Source organism: Neoarius graeffei, chromosome 16 (assembly GCF_027579695.1).
Source record: "Neoarius graeffei isolate fNeoGra1 chromosome 16, fNeoGra1.pri, whole genome shotgun sequence".
Lineage (NCBI taxonomy): Eukaryota > Metazoa > Chordata > Actinopteri > Siluriformes > Ariidae > Neoarius > Neoarius graeffei.
In genome coordinates, this window is record NC_083584.1 from 28,334,955 (window position 1) to 28,362,348 (window position 27,394).

Consider the following 27,394-nt stretch of genomic DNA (forward strand, 5'->3'; position numbering starts at 1 on the left):
TCTTTTATTGCTGTTTTTACTTCTGCAATGAAAGCCACAGGGTGCAGATCCACTACTGTTTTGCAGAGTTTCTCAGCTGTTGTGTCTCCTCAGTGTCGGGGTCCTGCTCACAGGAGTCGCTCGTCCAGTCTCAGCTTGACTGTGGAGAGTGCTCTAGAGAGTTTTGACTTCCTCAACACCTCAGACTTTGATGATGAGGACACTGGGGATGACCACGCTGCCGTCTCACGCTCTGTATTCTTCGACATGGAGACTGAGAGGATTGGGTAAGCACTCTGTCTACACTTCTACTGTATGAATCATTTTGTAACCTTTTGCTCTCTCTCTCAATGCCTGTATGAAAGACAAGACAGTTGGTCCCAAATGTATATTTTAAGCAGTAGATTGCAGTACTGACATAAGTATGTGAATATGAATGTTAAAAAAATAAAATAAATCAATCTCTGTTGGCAGTTAGTTTACCGGGGCAACAATCTGGTGATAAAATGTAAAGAACCAGTCTGTACTTTTAGAATGACTGACAGATGAATGAATGTTATGTTTTAAATATCAGCTATAAAGGACTTCCCTCTTATAATTCAACAATTTGAAACCACAAACAATTTTTATTTATTAAAGAACATCACATCATACGCTGTCTCCATTTCCAGTTACTTTTAATGTTCTGGGACTGTTGGGAGAAATAAGTTAGTTCCTGTTATCACTTGTGTTATGGCAACCCTAAATAGTGTCTCTCTCCAAAATAATAAGGTGTGCCAGGGTTTCCTTACCACTACGTCCACAATATTGCCGACAAGCCTGTAAAAGTTGCCGCTACACAAACACTACGTTCAGACTGCAACCTGAAACGACCCATATCCGATTTGTTGTGAAATCCGATTTTTTTGTTAGGCCGTTCACATTACCAGTTATATGAGACTTGTATGCGATCTCCAATATGAACGGAAAACGACCCAAAAGTGTCCCGCATGCGCAAATTGACACGTAATAAGCACATCTACCTAATACGTAAACAAAAAAAAGCGCACTCTTCAAGTTTAATGATTTTCTTTTTTTGTTTGTTTGTTTAATTATCTGGTTAAAGTGTGAGGTCTCGTGTGTTTTTGTTTCTGAACTGAAATGAAAACGTGTAGCCTGGTAATGAGGGTTGACTCCTAAATGTCTCTCTAATTTCTATACAAGTGCACTACATGTTACTAGGAAGTAATGGATTTTTAAACTCTATATAGTGCACTCGAGCTTCAGTAGGCAGTCATTTGGGATACGGCCGCTGTATTACCAAACTCTTAATTCAGGCTTAATAATTTGCACATATTTATTTCGTCATATTAATAAACTTTTTCTACATTTTTATATTTATTTAGATTGTTTATAGCCAGCTGAATTCTGCAACTTCTCTCAGCGCTGGCTCAAGGTGCATAAACACCAGTGCAGTTTGCGATGGAGATGAGGCGAGACCTGGCGATGTGGTACAGGATGGTTTAAGTTATAAATCAGTTATAGAAACTGTTTTATTTAATCAGGCTAACAGATAAACATCCAGGTCCCTACCAAATCCACCATTAGCTTGATCAATTCTATAAAAGTCTATTTAAATTCTGAAAACTGTACAAATGTTGATGTTTTCCACCAAAGAGGCGGGATTAGCCAACGCAGAATAGTGACGTTTGTCTCTTGTTGATGACGTGTAGGTCGCATGAATGCAACCTGTCCGGTCAGACTGCAGTGGCATGTGAAAATATCAGATATGCATCGGATTTAGGACCACATATCCAAGCGGCCTGGGTCGCATGTGAAAAAATTGGATCTGTGTCGTTCAGATTGTCAATAACAAATCGGATACAGGTCGCATATGGGCAAAAAAATCGGATATGGGTCGTTTCAGGGTGCAGTCTGAACGTAGTCTAATAAAAAGACTTGTCAATCATGAAAATGCAGTCTTTTATTTAATTTTCTCTCTTTATCCCCATGCGAATATTCTACATTCGGACATACTCCACTCCCCATCCACGTAAGCTCCCAGTGCATAGCTGTCCGAGTAGTTCCATGTGGAGATTGTCACTGATCATGCTGTGTCCACAGTAAAGTGCCATCCATGTTAAGAGGTGCTTGCGCGCCATGCACGTAATACGTGCTAGTCCCCAAATTAGATCTAGATAGTCTTATATTGTAATTGTGAATGGCTGAAGCTGAAAATAATGCTGACACTTGGTGAATATCAACTGGTTGTTCTATTCTTATTCCATAAATGGGTTACTAATATAGTTTTAATATTAATTATAATAAGTCTACAATCATCAACTTTTGGCAAAAAAAAAAAAATCTCATTAATATTACCCAAAAAGAATGACTTTCAGGGAGGCCTGCAAGTAACAGGAAATGCACAAGAATGCACCTCCGAGAACGTAGAACCTGTGAGCTTTCAGGGGCCTAAGGCAGCCCTGAACCCTCCGGTTGTTATGACTGGTGCCACTATAGTGATATATTTTGTTCTAGTTAGACCTGTATGTGTGTGTAAAACAGGCCAAGTCAACATCCAGAGGCCCGTGGTCATCTGAGTGAAGCCCTGACAGAGGACACCGGTGTGGGTAACAGTGTGGCGGGGAGCCCCCTGCCACTCAGCACAGGCAATGACAGTCTGGATATGGCTATTGTCATTCATTTGCAATACTGCATCCATCTCATTCAGGTGAGTTACACACACCAACCCACAGAACTCTACAGCAATCAGGTAGTGTGTGCTCACTTGTATTTTTCATGCTGGCAATAATAGTTTATACTTTTTCTGTTTAAGGGTAAACATTGTATGTCTGGAGGCACATCGCCCTGAACATCGTGTGTAAATATTAAATTTGTTACATTTGTTGACATAAAACACTAATCATATGTTTGTGGTCATAGATGTTGACTTCAGGAGGAAGCACGTGGCAGCATAAGGCCTCTTTGCACAACCTCTCTGTCCAAATTGCATTGCTGGAGGAGTTAACAGAGAACAGCATAGAGTGGCTGGGAGGCATCAGCTCAGCTGCTCAGGGTGAGTGTGAGAGCTTCTGTGCTTGGTATGAAAAGAGATTACCCAGTGCAAAAAAAAAAAAATACAATCCAAGAAAATGGCTGTTCAAATAAGAGCAGTTTCACACTTGTTTGTTTCTGGGCCTGAGGCTGTTTGCACTGAGAGGCTGGTATCTCAGTTTCTCTATGCGGGAGTAAGGAACCAATCTCTGGTCTGCCTAAAACGGTAATCTGTGCATTGCCTTTAAGTAAACTTTGGACAAATCATGTAACAGTGAGTCACTTTGGGGGCTGGGCATCACCCTAAAATGATGAACTGATGTGACAAATTCAGCTACTGCTTGAAGGTTTACAAAGGTTGTGGCCTCCAGAGAAGACCGAAGATGATCTAGGTATGCGGAGTGACTAAATACATTTGTTTACATATAAACAAGTAGCTTTTCCTGACGGATTACACCCAAAGTGTTTTGTGCCAAGCAAAAGTAAAGAATCTCATATCTCTAGCCGCTTTATCCTGTTCTACAGGGCCGCAGGCAAGCTGGAGCCTATCCCAGCTGACTACGGGCGAAAGGCGGGGTACACCCTGGACAAGTTGCCAGGTCATCACAGGGCTGACACATAGACACAGACAACCATTCACACTCACATTCACACCTACGGTCAGTTTAGAGTCACCAGTTAACCTAACCTGCATGTCTTTGGACTATGGGGGAAACCGGAGCACCCGGGGGAAACCCACGCGGACACGGGGAGAACATGCAAACTCCGCACAGAAAGGCCCTCGCCGGCCACGGGGCTCGAACCCGGACCTTCTTGCTGTGAGGCGACAACGCTAACCACTACACCACCGTGCCGCCCAAGTAAAGAAACTAATTATTTAATTCAGAAACTTTTATTTAAACATGAGAACAATCAATTTATATTTGATCAGTGATTCAGGTTTGATTTGTGTGTGAGGAAACCAACATGCTTTGGTGAAGTCACTTCCCAAACAGGCCAAGGATTGCTCCAAGTATACCCTGGAGTTCTTAAGCCAAGTGTGAATTACCTCCAAATTTGCTGCAGCTTTTTTCAGTTTTGCATCCAATTCTCTTCATGTGACTTAAAGATTTTTTATTATTATTATTAGCGAACAATTCCTATTAGAGCTGGAACTTGAGCTCAGCTAAAACTTAGCCAGACACACCAAAAAAGCAACAGGGCAAAGGATTTTGCAAGGGATTAGCAGCAGGCTGCCAGGTTGCTCCGTTGTGTGTAGTTGTCGATGTTGATTGATTTTAAAAAGTAACTAAGTAAATTACACAGGCAAATGAAAACTTAAGTACGAGTGAAAAATACTGTGGTGAGCATGCATGGAATTTCTGGAGACAGAAATTCTTAGTTTCTCAGTCGTTAGGCTGTGCTACTTGCTCTCGATAGCACTGGCTTGACTGCCTTATTAGCATTCGCGAACACTACTGATGAGTGCTACACCGGCTGGAAGGTGGCTTCACTGCTGTGCTGACGGTGCCGACTGCGGTTAAGCTCGCGTTGGCCTTCAAGAAGACCTAGGACGATTCAAATTTTTGGTCCCTCCCAATATAAATCAAAATCTGATTGGTTAATTCATCTGTCACTTTCTACATAAACATACACTGCCATGGCCTTCTGTCCCGGCAATGAAGTCCTAACCAATGAGTGAGCCAGCTCTAAACTCTTCTCAGCCTAGAGACAAGAAACAAAAAATTAACTCTATTTTAATGTTTTCAGGACAGTAACCCTTTCATTTCTGAAGCAAATTTGATAGAAAATGAGGCCAAATTAGAAGAGAATCATTATAATGAAATTATGAAAGCGATTAAAGAATGCAAGAAATTAAATATAACCTTTGAAATGCTGATATGTTTGGGCCTTCTCTGAAGGCCTAGAAGGCCCTGACAGTTCTCCTCTGATTATGCCTGCAATATTCAGATTCTTGTGAAACATGTATACTATGTTACCAGAGAGCAGTTGGTACAGATAAAATGTGTATGTTGGCTGGTGTAAAATATCACTAACCCTGTCTGTCTGTCTGTGTGCTCAGTGCTGCCTGGGTTTGCAGAGCGCTCAGCATTGCTGTCCCTGTGGTGTGAGTGCACTGGTTCTGGAGGCCTGTTTCACTGTACAGTGGAGCGAGTCCTCAAACACATGCAGCAGCGCTTCACTGCACCACTGCAGGAGAGTCACCCTCACAGCACAGACTTGGGTACACACACCACACATCACATCACGCTATACTGCAACCTCAGATGTCTTATTTTTTCCTCTCTTTCCTTTTTAATACTTTTTAAACACCAAGACTTACATTATTTCATATTAGTTTCACTGTAATTACTTAATTCATAATAGTTACCAAACAACGTACTTTCAGGTGAATAGATGAACAAGAAACTGGGTTTTAAGGAGTTAACAATATACAAGTATGGATGCAAACGGCGCGCCTTTTGGCGGATGCCGCCTTTTTCGCGGCTGTCTGGGGGACTTGTGTGAATCACGCAGATCCGATGAGTGAGGGGTTTTTTTTGGGGGGGGGCATTGGAGTGTCTGATTATAATTTCAAAGTAAATTCTGTATTAAAATTACTAAATAAGCAAATGCCGTTACAGTCCATGAAACATAGGAAGTATAAGTATGAGAGGAAAACAGTAAATCAGAAAGCTGCGCACGTAAAGCCAATTGGCTGCGCGCCATTATCTGCTGCTGGCTGCACTTCACTGCACGCGCAAGGATTTCCATCAGTCCAACGTAAGTTATGTAATTGGCTTTACGTGCGCAGCTTTCTGATTTTACTGTTTTCTTCTCATACTTGTACTTCCTATGTTTCATGGACTGTAACGGCATTTGCTTATTTAGTAATTTTAATACAGAATTTACTTTGATGAAATTATAATCAGACACTCCAACGCCCCCCCCCCAAAAAAAAAAAAAAAAAAAAACCTCATCGGATCTGTGCGATTCACACAAGTCCCCCAGACAGCCGTGAAAAAGGCGGCATCCGCCAAAAGGCGTGCCGTTTGCATCCATGATTTAGTAGTTATAATAGTGGTGGGAGCTGTTAGTTGGTGGAGATGGATTTCAGAACAGATTACAATGTTGGGTTGCTTTGGCTCATTTCTACCTGGACATTATGTACTGTTGTTAATTTAAGGCGTGTGTGTGTGCGCATGCAGTGATCAGACTGGTGGTGACGGAGATGATTGACAGGAATGAGCTCCCCTCCACCCCTTCCTTTCTATCACAAGATGTTTTGACAGTGTTCCAGTTTTACAGCTACGCAACCAAGCACAATATCACAGACATGGAGCAACACCTGCTGGAGGTGGCCAGAGAGGGTATGACACACTTCCATACACACAAACTAAAGCTGGGACCACTTAACGACAGTTGTAGTCAAGTCACTAAACCTCGAGTCAGAGTCCAGTCTCAAGTCCCCAGTGTTCAAGTCAGTCATTTAAAGAAAATTTCGAGTCAAGTCCACTACTAATTCGAGTCGAGGCTGAGACAAGTCCCACTATCACCAGGGCAAATAACATGAGAGAGGGTTAACACTAGCTAGTTCATTGGTCAGCAAGCCCTGCTATCAACAGAGCAATGAACATAACACGTCACTTACTTCTCTGGGTGGAGTCTTACCAAATGACAATTGGTGTTCAAGGTTGGCCTCATAGGGAGGGAAAGTAATCTCATCGCCCCCTACTCGATGTGTTCCAACCTCTATGGCAAAATGAATGGGAATATCTTTTTCAAAAAATTACATTTCGGGTTACACTTCAAAGTTAAGACAATGGCTTCCATATGTTGTGCATGTCGGGCAGCTCTATCGATCCTGGTGATCATACTTTATTTTTTCCACTGATTTTGAATTGTTTTGAATGTTTTTTAATAAGCTGATCAAAGACTACATGGACCTGACGTTGCGTATGTGACGTCACCACAAGTCTAGCGCCTTTTCCAAATCTGTAGCAGGTAGCGGCCGGCGAGTAGCCTACATCAACATGCCGATTTGTATAGCGTGGTTGGCGGAGTATTTCTGTACCAATAAGAAATGCATCCCTCGTAGGGATAACCATTACAGATCAGGGCATGTAGTCAACTGCCGCTATTCACAGGGAGAGCTGTCAGCACTCGTAAGGGCTAGTATGAAGAACAAAACTTATCAAGCCTACTGCTGACGCAATATGAGCGACTCTGACTAGACAGTTTGGTTGTAATCCGTTTCTGACAGGTTAGGCGCAATTTCGATCTTTTAAAAGACAGCGAAATTTCACCTGATACTTTCACAGTTTAGTAGATAATCCCAACATATACAACATATTTTTTTTTTGGGGGGGGGTGTACAAGTTCCATGTCATAACTTCGTGTTTTTTTTTTTTTTTTAATCGGGTCTATGGGATTTTCAGTAGTATGGCTCTCGGCTTAGGAACGCTACCACTAGGATCGCTGTGTTTCACTTTCCCTCCCTATTGTCTCCTCGATAGTTCTTCTACATATGGAACACATAGCAGTGCATTTTTTTTTTTTTTTCCTCTCCCCCCTTCTCTTCACTGCAGGAGAAGTCTGTATAAGCAAAGCAGACAATCCTAGGGGCGTTCTGTCCAGGCATTTTAGCGCCATTAATGTTAGTTTGTTCCTGAACATGAGACATGAACAAAATTAGTATAAAAATTAATGAGTTATTATGGCATGTTACAAAAATAAAGAAAAAAATGAGTCCTTGTCTTCAATTTATGAGTCCGAATGCAGTTAATGCACGAGTCCAAGTCCGAGTCATCAGTGCTCAAGTCAAGTAGTACTCGAATCCAAGTCCTTGACTCAAGTACTACAAGCCTGCTTAACAATGCATCAGTCATTATCGATAACTGCCAATACATAGTAATATCCAATAACTGCAATTGTAGTTTCACTTAATTGCCCAAAAAAGTGAATTACCTGCCCTGTTAACCACAGTGTAAGTGTCAAGAATTGAACTACTATGCTATGGCACTATCAGATCTGCTGTTATGTTTTCTTAGAATGAATCGGCGTGTTCTGACCAGTAGTAAAATATCAACTCAAAACAAGGTCTTGATTCAATTCTATAAAATCCTGTTCATTTTCACTGGAACTTGTATCACCTAAGAACCACACCCCCCACCCAAAAATAAATAAATAATTAAAAAAAAATTTCATATGATCAGTTATTTAATTAATTTCTGTGACATTGACTTTGGATGTTGATCCTTGTAGAGAGTAACACTGACAAGTGTCCTATAAAAGCAGCTGATATTAGTCTGTCTGCTTTAATCGCTCTTTTTAGTTGAGAGCAGGAAATGTCAGAAAAGGAAACCTTGCAAAATGTGCAACACATGAAATCTTTTTCTCTGATGTAGAAAAAGCAGGGTGTTATGGCGTTTTTCAGAACGCCAAGTGAGGATGGAGCAAGTGGTTCCCGACACGCAGTCAATTAAGCACTCACGGAAAAGATGAAGTAAAGTTGGTGTTTTTTATTCCATCCAGTCCGGTTCTCTTTCCAGTTGCAAACAAAGAAAGTAAAACACAGTATTTCTAACAGTTCTTACGTCTTGAGTTTCTGCATTTCTGCGGTCTGAAAACTTTTCCTATTTACTGCCATCCTAGCAAACACAAGCCGGAAGCACTGATTAAATATCAGGTTTCGCGCCATCGGCACGTCCATGGGGCGTGTCCGCAGTCATGTGGCAAGAAATCAATTAAAGTTTCAGATAGGCAGGTATACATCTGGTAAGTATAACTAACAAAATAAGTTATATAACTAAATAAAAATGCATTGAAAATAACTATATGGCAACATGTTTTACAAACCTAAATTGAATATAAATATGGCTCCAACACAGGGTTTTTGCAGGAAATTACATAACCGTGTCAAGAATTTTCATGACAAAGAAATTAGCTGCTGGCAGAAAAAAAAGAACATTTTTTAAACTAATTTCCCTTTTCTCTTTGAGTATAGAGTTGAGGAGAATGGCAAGGTACATGGCAGCATGCGCAACATATTTTAGTGAAATAATATTCCCACATCTAGTTAAAAACATCTCTAATATGATTATGGACACTGTAGTGGCTGGATCACCTATTAACAAAGAACAAAGAAAAGGTACTTAAATTAATCACAGCACTGACCCCAGTCTAGCAGCTGTCACATAGAAAAACAGTGTCACAGTGCATTATGCTGTCTAGGAAAAATCCATGTGTTACGGAGTTTGTTTCAGCCAAAAATGACAAAGCTGTTTGTCTTCTGTGAGTGAGTGTTACTGAATAAACATTTATGCATGTTCAGATAAGTTTTACATAATATGCAGTTACTGGTCTATGAATGGTTCTCTACGAATGGCCTGGTATAACACTGATTTTGTCTGTCATGTTTGTCCTGCTGCCTTTTGATAAAAGTGATTTGATCTCATCTCATTATCTCTAGCCGCTTTATCCTGTTCTACAGGGTCGCAGGCAAGCTGGAGCCTATCCCAGCTGACTACGGGCGAAAGGCGGGGTACACCCTGGACAAGTCGCCAGGTCATCACAGGGCTGACACATAGACACAGACAACCATTCACATTCACACCTACGGTCAATAAATGGCCCTTTTCCACTACCCTTTTTCAGCTCACTTCAGCTCGCTTCAGCTCACTTCAGCCCGACACGGCTCGCGTTTCGACTACCAAAGAACAGCACGACTCAGCTCGCTTCAGCCCTGCTTAGCCCCTAAAACTCGCACCGTTTTGGAGTGGGGCTGAAGCGAGCCAAACCGAGCCGAGTGAGGCTGGGGGCGTGAGCAGACACTCCCCTGTGCACTGATTGGTGAGGAGGAGTGTCCTCACATGCCCCCACACGCCCCGCGAGCACGCTGAGATCTGTAAACACCGTAAACCCGGAAGAAGGAGAATTACGAATTACGAGAATTTCTGAAGCCTTATGCGCCTCGCCTCATCTATACGCTCTTGCCAGTATCTGTTGGCGTTGTCGGTGACAACAAGCCACAGCACCACTAACGACTCCATGTCCTCCATGTTTATTGTTTACTATTCGGGTTGTGAGACTACCGCTTAAAAGATCACTGATGTCACTGTTTGCGCCGCTTAACGACATCACGTGACGTCCACCTGCTTTCGCTAACTCCACCCAATGTGTCCACCCATTTCCAGCCAGCACGGTTCAGCGCGGTTGTAGTCGAAATGCAACTTCAATAGCCCCACTTAGCCCAACTCGGCACGGCTCAGCCCAACTCGGCCGCGTTTGTAGTGGAAAAGCGGCATTAGAGTCACCAGTTAACTGCATGTCTTTGGACTGTGGGGGAAACCGGAGCACCCGGAGGAAACCCACGGGGAGAACATGCAAACTCCACACAGAAAGGTCCTCACCGGGCACGGGGCTCGAACCCGGACCTTCTTGCTGTGAGGCGACAGCGCTAACCACTACACCACCGTGCCGCCCAGTGATTTTGATTGTATGGATATTGAAGATGTTTGTGTTTTACGTGTTGCAGCTGCGTTTGCGGAGCGTCTGAGCTCTGCCGATGCCGAGTGCTCTGTGAAGGAGTTGCAGGAAATGCCCATCACTGCCCTCCAGCCTCGTACACACACACTGCGTGTTCTTGCTGGCCTCCTGACCTCTGATGACCCTGACCTCAGTAAAGCAGCCTCTGTCTTTCTCTCTAATGCTGCCTCACATCCACTTTTTAGGTCAAAGGTCAGTGCCATTGACACCACACTCTTATGATTGATTGTCTTTTAATCAGTGAATGTTGTTCTTTAACTTGGGAGGCTAAATGGAAGAGGTTCATTGTGTGCGTTTGTGTTGTCAGGCAGTGCACTGCTACACACAAGCCTTATCAGAAGCAGGCGTACACGCACAGAGAGCTGCTTGTGTTGCTCTGAGCTGTCTGCAGGTCAGTATGAGCAGCACGCTGATTTAATCACAGTCGTCTGATTAAATGTTGACAGCGATTGTGTACACAAGTGTGGAAATTGCAACATCTCTCTCTCTCAGGCTGTGGAGAGCATCAAAGCAGTTGTGGTGCTGTGTGACTCTGCTGATGAGGAGCTCTGCCATATTGCCATCCAGACCCTCCTCACATTCGGTATGTCAGCATTTAGCAGTGGCTTTTCTCAGTGATGATAAACAACGTGCATTTTGTATCATAAATCGGAGCTGATCAACTAAAATTTGTGAAGAACCAGCCACATACAGTTCCAGATAAGCAGCTTGCATGACCTGAATGATAAGTTACCTTTCCATGCTTAACCATAAATGATTATTGCTATAAATAAGACTATTTGAAGTGATTGTTTTGCTACAACTTGCCATATTTGACTAGCGCCACGGATTCTGAACAGATGAGACACATGGGTTTTGAACTTGAAGGAGAGAATAAATGCATTCTTCTCTGTCGAGTCATCTTGAAACATTGGCTTTTCTTTGAACAACCCATGTTGTGCAATAACTATTCAGGAGAGAGAAAGGCTAAATAAATCTACGAAAGTCTGTGAAAACAGTTTCTTTTCTCTTCTTTTTAACCTGGTAAGAATATATACTACACTTCCAACCTACTGGAGTAAAAATAATAATAAATAACTTTTAAACACAAGATCTACTCACCTGATGTAGGCTTCCTTTGGAGAGGTGTATAAACTTTTATGCTAATAATCTATATCTACATTATTAAATTTATAAACTATATATAACTAATATAAAATGGGTAATATACAATATCGTGAGACAGACATGTGATTTTTAATAGTGAATAAAATTTGTATTCCATATCTAAATACCAGAAAAGTGTTTCCAATACTTGGTTCTAAATTTCTCAGTCGTCTCAGAGTTCTTAACATCGTCAGGAAGAGAATTATATAACATGGCAGCTGAAAAAGCAAAAGTTCTGTGTCCTGCTTTTGAGTTTTATTTTCAAGATATGAATATTGTTCTTGAATTATAATTATGGACATCAGAGTTTTTAAAGGTCCCATGGCATGGTGGTTTGTTGATGCTTTAAACGGGCTCGTGGAGGTTTCCGGATGTTATATCCGCAGCCTTTCTTGAAATGAACCCTCGGCACGTAGATATAGCCTCCTGGAAGAAAGCCCCATTTCAGCGCTTTTCCCAGTGCGTCGTTTTGCTAATGAGAAGCAGGAGGCGGGGAAGGGTAGAGGGTGGGGGCGGGTCTTATCATTAATATTCATGACATGTAAACGTGTTACCTCTGATTGGCTAACAGCACTGTGACGCTACCTCCAGTGGGTCAGAACAAGCGGATGTGGGTGTCTTACTATGGCGAGAGAGAAGGAACAAACCGCGAAGGGAAAAATACCGCGCGCTGACGTCATTAAGGTGCGACGCGAGGAAATAAAATAAATTCAACAAATGTTTGGGTTTTTACTGAACAAACAAATAAAATGAACGAGTGACTTAAAAAGAATGTGGGTGTCTTTGTAAAAACTGTTTTGATTGGCTATTATAACAGAGCATGCTGCATGCTTTTTGGTTTTGTAGCGCAGAGTACCTGGCTAACTGCAGGAAGCGGTTAGCTGCACAGCTAATGTAGCCATTGCAAGGCTAACGTGGCACCGATTTTAAAACACGGCAGAACGACCAGTTATACACTTGTTCGGTGTTTGAGGCTGATGCGGCAGGGATGCTTGGTACGGACCCAGGCTTCAGTGACAGTTGATGTGCAAAACCTGCCTGGTACTGTCCCAAGTTGTGGAAACATTCATCAGTAAAATGCTTCCGACAAACATACACCGTCTTAGGTAGACTCGACGGCGTATTATTGAAGTAAATAAAATTAAGCCACTGCGTCTTCAGGGGCTCTCCCGTCGGCAGTAAAAACAGACTCCTTTCTGTGTTGTCACATCCATGTACAGCACAACTTCCATGTTTCGCTCGCTTAGGTGGTGCCATGTTGTTGTGTCCTCTATGGTCTACTCACTACAACTGGGTGGGCAATCCATACGGTGGGTGGGAATCCAGAGGGGGGGGCGTGGGGATCATCTCCCTTGCTGACGTCGGCAAGGGAAGAGCTTCTCAACGCGCCGTTTTGACGCGCCGTTCTCAAATATTGGGCATAGTTTGGTTTACACATTATGAAATTTCTAGCCACTGGGGTGACTTAAGGTCAGAGGAACTCATTTTAACGTTAAAAAACCTCAGAAAGTGAAAATTTCATGCCATGGGACCTTTAACAAAAATTTTACGTCTGTATTCTGGTAGAAGTCTGTTCATACATTTGTACACCATCCGTCCATTATCCGTAAACGCTTATCCTCTGCAGGGTCATGGGCAAGCTGGAGCCTATCCCAGCTGACCTATGGGTGAGAGGCAGGGTACACCCTGGACAAATTGCCAGGTCATCACAAGGCTGATCCATAGAGACAATCATTCATTCACACCTATAGTCAATTTAGAGCCACCAATTAGCCTAACCTGCATGTTTTTGGACTGTGGGGAAAACCGGAGCACCCGGAGGAAACCCACACAGACATGGGGAGAACATGCAAACTCCTCACAGAAAGGGCCCCCGGCAGCCACTGGGCTCAAACCCAGAACCTTCTTGCTGTGAGGCGACAGTGCTAACCACCATGCCGCCTGTACGCCATCAGACGTTTGTTAAATTTCCATCTTTCAACAATAGGAACCCAATTTAGCTTTCTGAAAAGGACATAAGGAACATTTCTCATACAGTTTATTACTGCAAATCCAGTCAGCCTTCCATTTATGTGGTTCTGTAGAAAGTTTCTCCAACACGAGTTTTTGACAAAATGTGTGTTTGTGTGCAGGTGAGGAGGGTCGGCTGGCATATGAGCAGTTAGACACAGTGCCAAGGGAGATGGTGCGACTGGGTACGCGTCGTGGCACTGCTGTCTCCACTGCCTTCTGAGAGCAGCAAGTTCAAAATCCCACATTAACATTACTGTGTCCAACTGTCCCACTTCTCTGGGGCATAAGAGTCTCTAGGCATTAAGAACTGAGGTGCTGTTCCTCATAAAGCCACTCTGTACCAGGGCCTGATGCACAGATCAGTTCTAGCAGTAGTTACCATTTTTATAATCACTCACATTTGATTTTGTTTTTGACTACCATTTAATTATTGGTTGGTACTAGTTGAGGTTCCTGAATTTGCACTTGTCAGAAGCATGTACATAGAGCACATAATTGTCGTATTTTGTGGCATATCCTACCTGAACTACCTGAGACTTGTGCTTTTCAGCTTCAGGGATTCTGAGGGACTTGTTTAATCTAACCCTCATCATTACTCGGAGTGTATATGTGAGTAAAGAAGTCCTAACTGTAGGCCTCATTGGACAGGGTTAAGTTTGGCTCTACACCATGTGGATGCTAATAACAGAAGCACATACCTGTTTATCCAGACCTCGCATAACATTCGCTTTGCTTTGCAGTGCCACCAATCAGCTTCACACAAAGCTCTCAAAGCTGACATGGTGGTCTGCCACTAGTGACTGAAGAGGCAAGCTTCTTCAGTCTTATCCTGCAGATCAAGTATTGCATTAATATGGTACGAATACTCTGGTGAATGGCAAGAACAGATAGATGTGTGCGTGTGTATGTTAAAATGCACTTTTTTTTGGTATCTCAAGTAAGAAGTCTTAATGGATTTACTGTGAATTTGGTGTTAAGCTTCAATGAAGACTGAAAGTACAGTGCTCTGTAATCCAACTCGCTTCTGTGCCTAGTGTAACTGTACTACTGAGTCGCATTTTTAACTGTGACAACTCATCTTTTCATCACTTTATTTATTTTATTACATCGTGTATCTTTTTTTCCCATTTTAATCACAAAATTGTGCTGTATCCACATGTTAAATGCTTTATTGTCTATGCTAAGCCCATTTGTGATTTACTCCCTGCAACCACTCCACACCGTCATAATGTAATGTGTTGATACTGTACTTTTAAGTTGTTTTACTGATGACTGGATATCTTATTGTCTTTATGAGAGTACTGGAGTACTAATGTGCTTAGTAAGCACTGAAAATGTTTGTTTTTAGTGTTTATATTAGCCAGTTATTTTGTTATCAGTTACTTACTTCACAAATTTCTAAAGCCATAGTTTACACAAGAACAATATATGACTGGTTTGTTTTGTAATCTGTATCACAGAGCTTTGAAAGGATGGCCTATTTTTCTGTATTAGATTTTTTTTTCTTCCATTTTTCATTTGATCAGAGTTATTCTCATCTCCACAGTATTTTTGGACTTTGCCATCAAGGAAACCACTTTACCACCAGTCTCCAAGGGATTTTTTTTTTTTTTTGTACATAGTTCATGCGAGTTGTGTAATGAACATTTGGTGTGCTTTATTCAAATCCAGGCTTACACGTACACCTAGATTCATTTTTACATTTTCAGCTAACACACTCCTGAGATCCTGTTAAATATTTTAGTATTATTTTTCATAACTGGTTTGAGATGAATACATTTTAGTTATCAGGGTAGGGGAGTGCTTTAGCACAACTTGGATTTGAATGAATGCAGCAATCTGGCTCTCAAACCTATTGTATAATATCTCCATTCAGTTTTTTTCTTTGTGTTTATAATATTCCTTTGTCTGTTGCAATAAAATTTTATTTTTGGATAATGTTATTTACTGAAAGTCTTAAATCCTCTTTGTGTGTGTGTGTGTGTGTGTGTGTGTGTGTGTGTGTGTGTGTGTGTGTGTGTATTGAATAATTTTTTTAAATATCCACAAAGCTAAGGTAACATTAGATGGCACTAGTGTAAAAATATAAAACACACTGTTATTGCAGCATGTTTTTTAATTTAAAATATCGCTTTTTCTCCATATTATAATGAGGATATTACATGCTGGCTTGAAGATATGAAGTTTGAGTGGTAATGGATATTTTATGAGTGAGCAAAGCCACCAAGTGATGTATTTTTCAACATAAACATTTTCAAGCCAACGTGTAATGTTCTTTATATTATATGGATACGTACACACACAAAAAATGCAAGTTAATCAAAATAATTTAAAACCAATTTGCCATTTTGACAACACATCTATTCAGTAGGAAAACACTGGGAGTGATGTCATCAGAGTGAAATATCAGGAATTCTACATACAGGCCATTTTTTTCCATGGAATAAGCACGTTTTTTTTGGTGTCCGGTTTCCAACAAATCCTGCGCTCTGATTGGCTGGTGAGCGGGTCCGTATCCTACGATACGGACCCCAGTTATGGGCCTCTGGCGACTTGCTCGTTCACAACAAGAAACGTAGCATTTTTTTTGTCAACTTTTTTTTTTTAACAAGATTATCAAAAATCTTAATTTTTGCCAGCATTTCTCAGAATACCATTAATTTTATATCCTGGATAGTGATAACGACAGTGTTCACAGCGGAAGTGAGTTTTACTACCCTGAGGAAGAAGAAATAAAACATTTCAGGAGAAAGCTAAAAACCTGTAACTTGCTAATGCTGAGCAAAAACCTGGCTGAATCCGAATGACTCAATTTTGTATAAATAGGGGACTACATAGGTGGCAAAATGTAGTTTTGTTTTGTTTTTTTTCCTGCCATGGAAGTGCACTTGTATACTGAGGAGGAAGCCATTTGCATTACAGCTGTGAATGAGGATTCAAAAGGGCGGCTCAGCTCTCCCTTTCGGGCGCGCTCATTTTCTGTTAGAATTTGGTAAAGAAAAAAACAAGTATATTATTTACCAGATTAAGGTCGGTCTGTATGGTGAAATACCTTGGCCTTGAATACTGACCCAGAGGACCTCAGTCAGTACTTTCAAGACTTTGGTCAAAGTATTTCACGATACGGGCCTCCCAGCTGGTAAATGTTTTCTATTCCCTTCTAGTGGGTTTATTGATGGCATGCAATATATTGCTTATCCTCCATGTATTATGACAATGGAGAATGAGTGTGCAATATTGTTACAATATCGCATGTCAAGACATGTTCGAGATGTAAAACTTCCACGTTAGCAAGCGACTGTGACAATTTGTAAACAAACTGAAGATTTTGAGAGAATTTTGGCTGTCAAATAGTTCTGTGGTGTGTTGCTACTGATTTTAAAAGTTACTAAGTAAATTACACAAAGAAAATAATATATTTGACTTCAGTGGCCTTCGCTAATGCTACATGGGCTGGAAGGAAACTGGACTGCCCTGTTAACAGCACAGAGTCGGGGTAACCTAGCATCAGTCTTCAAGAATGCGGACATGAGTGTACATATAATAATGGCTTTTTTTTGTGGTCTATCAGATATGTTCCATTCAGCTAACATGATACTGAACTTGTCTTCTGCTCATTCAGTATGCTAGTTGAATGGAACATATTTGATAGAACACTCAAAGCCAGCCAATATTGTCACTCACGTCTATTTTGTATGAAAAATACAAGTACTTAAACTTATCAAGCCAATGTGTGATTTTTATTATATAGACACATTCACAAAGTACCCAAATTTATCAAAACCATTCATTGATATCATGAGCGACATAAGAACTACAGCCAGGACATTTCTCTATGAAAAAGACAAGTGGCATATTTTGCAGTAAAACTTGCATCCACAGATGTAGTGTATATACCATATGAGTTATGCTACATAACTTTTTGTTTGGTTTTTCACATTATCTTTTGAACATGGCCCATTGCTGACATTCCTTCTGAAAGAGTACACCAGTGAAAGATATAAATTTTGCTGGTATCCAAGGCAAAAAAAAAAGTCACTTTTTCCATATTGCTAAATAAATTTTCTAATTATGCAGTTCCTACATTACATGCTCTATCAGTCCATTAATTGGTGTGTGCAAGCAGTATTCCAAGAGTACTGATAACAGCACTGGGACCTGTCACTCCTTGTCTGAGTTCACAACATAAAATTCCAAGTCTAGCAAGAGCTCATTAGATTAGATTGAACTTTATTGATCCCTTTGGGAGGGCTCCCTCATGGAAATTAAGATGCATTGAAACCATTACTATTTCTAGAAGGGTCTGTCAACACTTGATGTGCAGTTTAAAATTGCTTATTTAAAAAAAAAAACTGAAATAAACATCACAAATGTATACTCCAACATGTGTTTCTTCCCCCCCCCCCCCAAAAAAAATGAGTAAACCAAGTAATAGTTTGCAAAATTGAAGTGCAAAAACAGTTGATTTTAATTTAACCCTTACCAGGTTTTAGAGATCCATCACCATGTTTAATTGGAATGACTCATGGGAGGAGAAAATCCAGCTTTAATCCCGCAGTGGCAACAGACCATTCCAAATTGTTTTCTTGACTTTAAGAAATCATTTTTCACAAAACTGAAATGGAAACCCACCATCTGTCAGTGTATCACAAGACAATGCTCTGGCCAGCTGGGGTCATATTGTATTTTAAATATTCCTTATTCAATAGTAATTTGTTTTTAAAAGCAAAAAAAAAAAAAAATTGCACTGTTGTGCCATTATTCAGTACATTAGCCCTCTTGCCTGTGATACTGCTTACAGTATTTAGACTAGAACCAGGCATGGAAAAGTGCTATTAAACTAAATATTTGCTCATTTCCTATGATGAACCAGGACAAGTCAAAGACCTAGACTAGGTTGTTTTTTTTTTTTTTAAATCCCCCCTGCCAAATCATGCAATGGTCTTTCATTCATGGAACTAACACAGCAGTTCTGTTACTTCCTACCTGATAATGATTTAAGTCACCCTGATGCAGCAGTAGACAGCCTTCTCAGAGGAGAAATGGAGTAATTAGAAAATAAGCTAATGGCTATTGTAAAAACAAGTCCAGCCAAGCTAACCATCCAAGTAGTGAAAGGGTATGGAAACAGACCCACAGCCTGGCTTGACAGCATTGGTAGTGAAACATGGGCAATACTTTGCAGCAGGGTATCTGCACATTTTTCAAGTACAAATTTAAAGACTTTTAAGACCTTTTCAAGACCTCTAAATGGAAAAATTAAGACTGTACCATGGCAAAGAAAATGATAAATACGACAACTTAAAACTGTTTTCTGCAATAGTTTTTTTTTTTTTAAATAACTTTAAGAAGAATGCACACAATTGGTGAACAACAGGGTGCATCAATGGCAACTGTTAGACATGCAAACAGCTGAAGCAAAGTCGTGTGTTTTGGGCCTGCAGAACTACTGTAGCAGCAAGGAGAAGACTCGTGTTTACTGGAGAAAGCACCATGAATCATTTCAAAAACGAAAACAATAAACGGCAAGTAGAACCAGCTGAACAACCTTAGCCGGCATTATTTCAATCCCCAAAGATTATCTTTGATGATGTGTGATTTTGTGTCCAACAGCAAAATCAGTCTGAGTGTGGTACAGTATACAGCTGGCTGAGGAAGTTCTTGAGTATCTTCTGCATTATAGCAGGTAACAGCATGAACCTGTTTATGCAGTCATACAATCATCAGAGCGTTACATTAAACACAGAAAAACAACTGTCACCTTTCATAACCATTATCAATATTAATGTGTTGTAATAACTGTAAACTAATTATCATCAGTGCAATTGTTATCGATGTTCATTATTCAAAAATAATCATTATTATCTATAATCCATGAATAATTGTTTGTATTACTAATAATAATAACTACTTTTTTAATAATAATTTTAAAAAATTAACTCCATTTTATAACATTTTAATAATCACTACTTATTAGCTAAATTAATAAAGTAGCAATTATTATAATTCAGTATTATTAATTACTACTTAATTAATAAGCAGTGATTATCAAAATGTAATTTAATAATAAGTAGTAATTATTATCAACTACTAAATTGTACTAATAAATAATAAGTAGTGATTATTAAAATGCTATAAAATTGAGTTATAAGATTAGTTAAAATTATGATTAAAAAAGTAGTAATTATTAGTAATAGTCATAGTGATGCAATTATTCATGGATTATAATTTGTTTTTAATAGTGAACATTGATATAACAATTGAACTGATAACATTAACAAGTATTACTAGTAGTAGTAGTATTATTAGTAGTACAGTTATTTTATATCAATGTTCACTATTTAAAAAAAAAATTATATATAATCCATGAGTATTTGTTTGTATTCTACCAATTACTACTTTTTAATTATTTGTAATAATTTTTAATAACTTAATTTTATAACATTTAATAATCCCTAGTACTTATTAATCACTAATTCATAAGTAGTAATGATTAATAATCAATAATAATTACTATTACTACTAATTATTATTAGTGGCTGTTAATATTATTCTTATTATATTAAAAACACTTGTAGACGATAAGTAATAAAACTAAAAAACTTTTTGTACAAATTACTTATATTGTACTATATTTAGAATTATTGAATTTTCTGGAGTTCTTTGAGTTTTGAAATAAAGGTTGTTTATATATTTATATTAAACTTAGTACAATAAACAATGTTAATTATGTAAAAAATGATGCTAATCATTATTATTAGTATTATGTCCTACAAGTCCCATTTTCCACCTGACTCTTGTGCGCATGCGCGAACCCCCCTGCGTTTCACTCCGGAGCGCTTGACCTATAACACGCGTGCGCGCCTCGTGTCCGTGAAAAGCCAGTTTCCCAGTGGGCGTGTCCCCAGCGCTGCGGTACCGTCTTTAAACACATTTGTGCGATCCAAGCGCTTTTTATTGCAAACGATTCTTCTCCTTATTTTGGGGGTATTTGTCATCCCCCAACCACTTGTCGTTAAACAGACATCTTCCCATAATTATCAACGCTTTCTAGTGCCCACGTAAGGGGTCATCCATAATTTTCATCATTATCACGAGCGTACAAACCGTACGCGGGGAGGGGGTTAATGACCAGGCGTACACTTTTTAAAAGTGAAAAAAAATGATGATCCCTCAATTTCACGCCACTACGGTGTTGCCAGCTAGCTCTACACGCTTTCTTTCTTCAATACAACAACAATGGCTGACCAAGATTTTGACCGCATTTACAAATTTGTGAATAGCAGAAATACCGCTATTCACAAGACTCCTTCAAACGAGTACGAGCAGTTTTTAAACATTTATTATTTCCTGCGTTCATCTGAGAAGCGGCAGGAGGCAGTTAGGGCAGGACAGGCTGCTTGGAAAGAAGCAAAAACGAACATTTTAAAGCAAGCTGAGCTGTGCCGGCAAGCGATCGTCCGGATGGAAAAAATCAAGTCGACTTTTACAATTCAGGATTATTTCTTTCGTAAAACGGTATGTAGGATATCATATGGGTATTTTGTACTTGCATCAGCAGTCAGTTGAATTTTATACAGTCTTCTTTTCTTCCATTTCAGAATGAAAGTCCTGCACGACCAGCCCCAGCTCCAAAACTGGTCAGTCAGTGCATTTACATGCACATCCAAATCGAGCTGCTGTCGGTAATCGAGCTAAGGGTCCCAGCAGGGGTGCCAGAGAAATCCAATCCTACATGCACACAAGGAAATCGAGCTATTGTGTGAGGTACATTGTGCACCCGAGCCACAGGTGGCGCTACACGCCCCATCGTGTTGGTACATTTCCGGTTGTCGTCATGAAGAAGAGCTATTCAAGCGTGTAAACAAAGTTATCAGTTCCGTGTTCTCCATTGCGCGTTTTTCTCCCGTCCATGAATTTTAATATATTCAACTCCTTAAGCTGAATGAGCATGAACTCTGTCTCCTCATTGCTTCAGAAGTGCACGTTTCTGCTCACCATTTTCTCTTCTTCGTTTGTCCCTCCTGACCTCTTCTGCTGCTCGCTACTACTGTTGTCATGCCGACCGAGGCTGTTGTGTTTCCCCGCTTGTGGTCTCGTCACTCGTCACTTCCGGAAGGGGCAGTGCTGAAGTAAGTAGCTCGACTACGTAGCTCGATAGGGTATATATGCACTAAGTAGCTCAGCTACAATCGCATAATCTAGGTCATGTAGCTCGATTACGAGAAATCAAGTTCGGTTCAATTTCAGCCGAGCTAAGGTGTTTCCATGGCATTTAGAACTTCAATTTCAGTCGAGCAACGGCAGAAATTCGATTTTCTCTATGTGCATGTAAACGCACTGAGTGTGTCTACCTCGGTTACAACAGCAGAGGCCATGGCTGATGAACCTGCTAGAGAGAAGCGTTTGACAGAAAACGAAGTAAACGCCAGTTCACTTTTGTGCACTGCATTGGGAATTTCATGTGCAAAACTGCTGTCTGAAGATGTCAAGAGTCATCGAGAATTTATGAGGGCTTTGTCGACAGTTTCCTCATCACACCTGAAATTCTCCACTTTGTTGAAGCAGTGGGAAGGATCTGGTTCATTTACAAAAGCTGGATCTAAAGTAAGCACTACAGTGTCTGCAGCTAAAGTTGAGATAAACCAATTGAAACAGAAACTGATTGAACTCTCTGATTTGAAAGTGGTTACTACAAACCTTGCTGTCCAGCTTCAATCTTGTCAGCAAAAAATGAATAAAATGCTTTCAATGTTGCCTGTACTTTTCGAAGTGAAAGATGCGATGGAGATGGCTATTCCATTTCTGCAGGCATGTGTACGGGCTCAAAAGGCAAGGAAATTCAACAAGTTAACAGGCCAGACTTCATATAAACTGATAGCCGACGAAAATCGCCACATACTTCAAGTGCATGGAGGCAAGAGGGCACTGGCTCAGGAAGAGCAGGATAAAGACTTGCGCAAGAACTGTTGTAAAACATGTCACCAGAATTTCCCAACTCGTTACCAGCTTCAGCGTCATCAGGATTCTACAGGACATAAGCTGAAAAAAGGAAGACCAACACAGTGATTGACAGTTATGTTGCATGTGAAACTGAGTCCTGTGTAGCATTCTGTTTTGTTTTGTTTTTTTTTAATCTGGACATGTTTTAATGAAAATACAAGACATGGTTTTATTTTGAATTCCTATTCCACATAGATCCATCATTTTTTTGTCCACTAATGTACACTTTTGGGGGGGGGGGGGGGGGGGGTTGCTCAAAAGTCTACTCTTTGTAGACTCATGATGATGAAAATTATGGATGACCCCTAAGCTACCTGCGTATCTCTCACTCTTCACAACCACCACACCACACTTCCTCCAGTAGCCTCCTAACGTTAGTTCTTGATCTACAGAATGCATAAAAGACGCACAGAACCAATGCTGCCCCCAAAAGGTACGCTGGTCACTTTTAAAATTACGGTTAAAAAAAATACCCCAAACCGGATGGAGACATTTCACTCGTTCGGTCCAATATCAGGCTTTCGTCTAAACCTGCGAACAGGGGCGCTGCACCCTCTTACCGAAATGCCGATTGAACCCCAAGTCACACTTAGGCCATGCACTTATATGCTACTGCACAACATGCAATCTTTCTCAAAATGATCTTTTCTCCGTGAAAACATCCCAGCAACACCACGTGACAATGTGTCTGATCATCAAATACGTTATAATTACTCCAAAAATATTCCAATCATAGTAGATACACCGCCAGACGGTGCAAAAACAATCTGAATTGGCGTTTTCCAGACTGAGGCGCCTTGTTGTTTACTTGTCGCGGCTGCTCTCGCGAGATTTGACATGGGTTACATCATAGACATATAAACATAGACGCCGCCTTCCGCGTAGAATCGGGGAGCCAAGATGGCATCTGTGTAGGAAGGCGTGTGCGTTTGAGCTCGTCAAGGGAAGTGGTAATAACAACGCAATTTATGATAATTTTGATGCATACCGTTTGAATTTCAATAACTACGAGCTACACTCATACTGTGGACTTTATGGGAAAGAAATTAAGAGGGAAAGGTAAAAGAATTCCGAAGATGGTTACAGATTCAGCAACCTTCGGCGAGGCTAACCCAGCTAAGCTTGGAGGACAAGATATGATTTGGTTCGACTCGCATCCAACAATTACTGAAAAAGTTACATTAATTCCCTTGCCTGATACCCCCGAGAAACCTTCGTGCAAAAAGACAAAACGAGAAGAATCACACGGCAATGTTAACGAGGACATTTTAGCTGCGATTAGCAAGCTGTCCCTCAAGCATGATGCTACCTTCCAGAAGGTGTCAGCGATTGAAAGAACAACTCAGGCTACCTCAAGAGAACTAGAAAATTTGTCCACTACAGTGAAGCAACTCATTTCCGAGGTAGGTGAAAACAAGGAGCTTTCTCGTCTGCAGACTGAAGTGCAAACGCTACAAAAAGACAATGCCGCTTTGAAAAAAGCCTTGATTGAATCGCAGCGCTACAACTGGAGATCCTTTTTGAAACTCCATGGTCTAAAAGAACTAGCAGGAGAAGATATAAGAGGAAGAGTCATCGAGGTGCTACAACAAGTGGCGACTGATCTTTCAGCTGATCTCCTTGACGCTGGTGTGGATGTGGTACACCGCCTCGGGCCGCCACCGACTGATGCAAAGTGCCGCTCGGTTATCATCCACTTTTCATTCAGAAGAGTGAGAGACGCAATCTGGCAAGCATCAAAAAAATGCAAGTTTCTCCTTCAGAATAAACTGTCTATCACGGAACCTGTACCACCGGAGGATAGAGCGGCGCGAGAGAAGTTGTGGCCTTTAGTCCAGAAGGCAAGAAAGCAGGGGAAGAAGGCTTCTTACAAAGACTCCCATGCTCTCATCGATGGAAAGAGATAGCCGAGCCTACCTCCCTTTTGTTTGCCATTAGAGGTGCTTATAACCTTGATCTTAATTTAGACCTGGCATCTTAAGTTCTATGGTCCTCTAAATGATAGGCTATCCTTCCCAGTGGCGTGCACAGAGATTTTGGGGGGCAAGTGCTCTGGGGGGAAAAAAGGGCACTTTTTTGCGCATGTGGAACACCTTATTATAAAAGTCTGAGATTTAACCCTCCTCTTGTGTTCGGGTCGCCACTGACCCGTTTTAGTTTTTAAAGGTGTAAAACAACCACTTAATGTTAATTTATTACATCAAGGCTTTTTGACTTTGCCAGGAATCTCTAGTTGAACAAAATAGAAAAAGAAATTTTTGTTTTCCTAAATCTGAAAATGGTCTAGCAAAAAATATAATAGTTATGTGCAGTTGTTTCTGTATGCGACGGGCTACTTCACGACAAAATAATTACAGCTTGGGCTTAGAGGGCAAACAATACATTTTCACTCGATTCATGTGTTACCTGGCTGGTGGGGCAGGGGAAGAGCTGACTGACTGCCCGATGTGTTGTCTGCGCTACGACAAGGCCGTGGCTTCCAGAACGCTATGCTGCTGCAACCTCACATTGAATGCACTGCACGCTTGTTCACGTGACAGAGCAAGAGAGACAGAGGTCCGGTGTGTGTGCGGAGGGGGCACACATCGGGACATTATTTTCACACACGCTTTTAATGCCGCGGCTTTTCTAAAAGATCATGTCGACATTGGCCTCAGTAAACTGTAAAAAAAAAAAAATTCAAAAGGGCACTTTTTTGGACAGAGGGCAGAGGGGCAGGTGCTTGAGCACCATCTCGTGTCTATCTGTGCACGCCACTGATCCTTCCCAATCTTAGCCACATCAGAATTAATCTTTGCTGATAATAAGCTAGGCCATACCAAAGTTTCTTCTTTTCAGTAAACTCTCTTCATAAAACAAAAAGTCAGTCAGTTTACATTCAGTGAGCTAAATGTAGAAACTTTCTATAAGCTTAATGATTGTTGGTGTTTTTTGCATCTGACTATGTTAAAGTTGTTTTCCACCTCCCTTTTGTAGGTGAGTTTTTGCAAGTTCTTGCAAATCAGTGTTTATTGTTGGGTTTTTGTATTCATGGTTGATTCTCTGTGTTGTGTGTCCTTAAATGTCAGAGGAATACGAGAAAGTGTGAAAAGAAAGGCTTTATTTTTATTTTGCAAGAGAAGTGAGGCAGATTTTGTACTGCTACAAGAAACACATTCACTTGAAGATGGTAAATTTTGGAAATTACAGTGGGGGAACAGCATATACTATTCTCATGGTAGCAACCACTCTGCAGGTGTTGCAATACTCATTCACAGATTTAAAGGAGAGGTTTTGGAAATGATACATTCTTTAGAAGGTAGATGGGTCTTAATTGTTGCCAAACATGGTAACACTACTATTATTATAGGCAATATCTATGGGTATAATTCTAGTCAACTCAACAAAATCCTTTTTGCTGAGATCTCCAGTAAAACTAAATTACTCAGCGACAAATATAAAGGTTCAATAGTTATTTTGGGAGGGGATTTCAATGAATGTATGGATGCTATGGTTGATAGATTTCCACCAAAGTTGAATCAAAATTCAATTTCAAATAACTTAATCTTGACTAACTTCTGACCTGTCCTTAACTGATACTTGGTGTTTCTTTAACCCAGACTTGGTTGATTTCACCTGGTCTAACAGTACTTTGACATTGAAGTCAAGAATTTATCTTTTTTTAATCTCACAGTCTGCTTTGTCTTTAGTTGTAAATGTCATGCACTCTGCTGCACCTTTAACAGACCACAAATTCATAACTCTCAAGATGGGTGACCAACATAATAAACCAGCAATAAGGGGATACTGGAAATGTAATAATTCCTTATTAAATGATGAGGAATTCAATAACTGTATTAAAGAACTTGTAAAAGAATTATTTGCTGATTGTAGTGATGGATACAAACAAAAATGGGAGTTTAAGTATAAAGCTAGACTTATTGCTACTAAAAGATGTAAACTGATCAAGGCTAGAAGGAGTCAGTTAGAAACTGAACTATTGCAACATTTAAATGGGTTAACCAAAGAAAATAATACAGAAGAAGAAAAATTAAAATAAAAAATATCAGTTTACAACTGGATGATCTTTATTTGAATCTAGCAAGAGGTGCCTTTGTGCGCTCTAGAGCCAAATGGCTGGAAGAGGGGGAGAAAAACTCCAGTTATTTTTTTGCCTTGGAGAAAAGGAATGGTCAAAGGAAAATGCTGAGTTCTCTTAATATTGATGGAAAAATCTGTAATGATGCTACTCTAATTTCAAAACATATTTATAATTTCTATAAAGAACTATATACTACAACCAAATTTAATAGTTGTACAGCGGAAGTCTCATCTCATTATCTCTAGCCGCTTCATCCTTCTACAGGGTTGCAGGCAAGCTGGAGCCTATCCCAGCTGACTACGGGCGAAAGGCGGGGTACACCCTGGACAAGTCGCCAGGTCATCACAGGGCTGACACATAGACACAGACAACCATTCACACTCACATTCACACCTACGGTCAATTTAGAGTCACCAGTTAACCTAACCTGCATGTCTTTGGACTGTGGGGGAAACCGGAGCACCCGGAGGAAACCCACGCGGACACGGGGAGAACATGCAAACTCCACACAGAAAGGCCCTCGCCGGCCCCAGGGCTCGAACCCAGGACCTTCTTGCTGTGAAGCGACAGCGCTAACCACTACACCACCGTGCCGCCCACTACAGCGGAAGT

General features: G+C 40.6%; 1 protein-coding gene across 3 annotated transcripts in view; it reads left to right on the forward strand.

The window, feature by feature from the left end:
• ripor2 (RHO family interacting cell polarization regulator 2) overlaps positions 1-15,641 on the forward strand; it is a 96,291-nt gene extending 80,650 nt beyond the window's left edge. For 2 of the 3 annotated variants that reach the window (XM_060942739.1, XM_060942740.1), the window contains exons 14-22: positions 94-266; positions 2,524-2,689; positions 2,902-3,034; positions 5,075-5,236; positions 6,201-6,362; positions 10,529-10,731; positions 10,847-10,930; positions 11,032-11,122; positions 13,818-15,641. In XM_060942739.1, coding sequence (XP_060798722.1) covers positions 94-266; positions 2,524-2,689; positions 2,902-3,034; positions 5,075-5,236; positions 6,201-6,362; positions 10,529-10,731; positions 10,847-10,930; positions 11,032-11,122; positions 13,818-13,918 — 1,275 coding nt within the window. In that variant the 3' untranslated portion in view covers positions 13,919-15,641. The remainder of the gene's footprint in view (positions 1-93; positions 267-2,523; positions 2,690-2,901; positions 3,035-5,074; positions 5,237-6,200; positions 6,363-10,528; positions 10,732-10,846; positions 10,931-11,031; positions 11,123-13,817) is intronic. The other variant, XM_060942741.1, reaches the window with a different exon arrangement.
• The last annotated feature ends 11,753 nt before the right edge of the window (positions 15,642-27,394 follow it).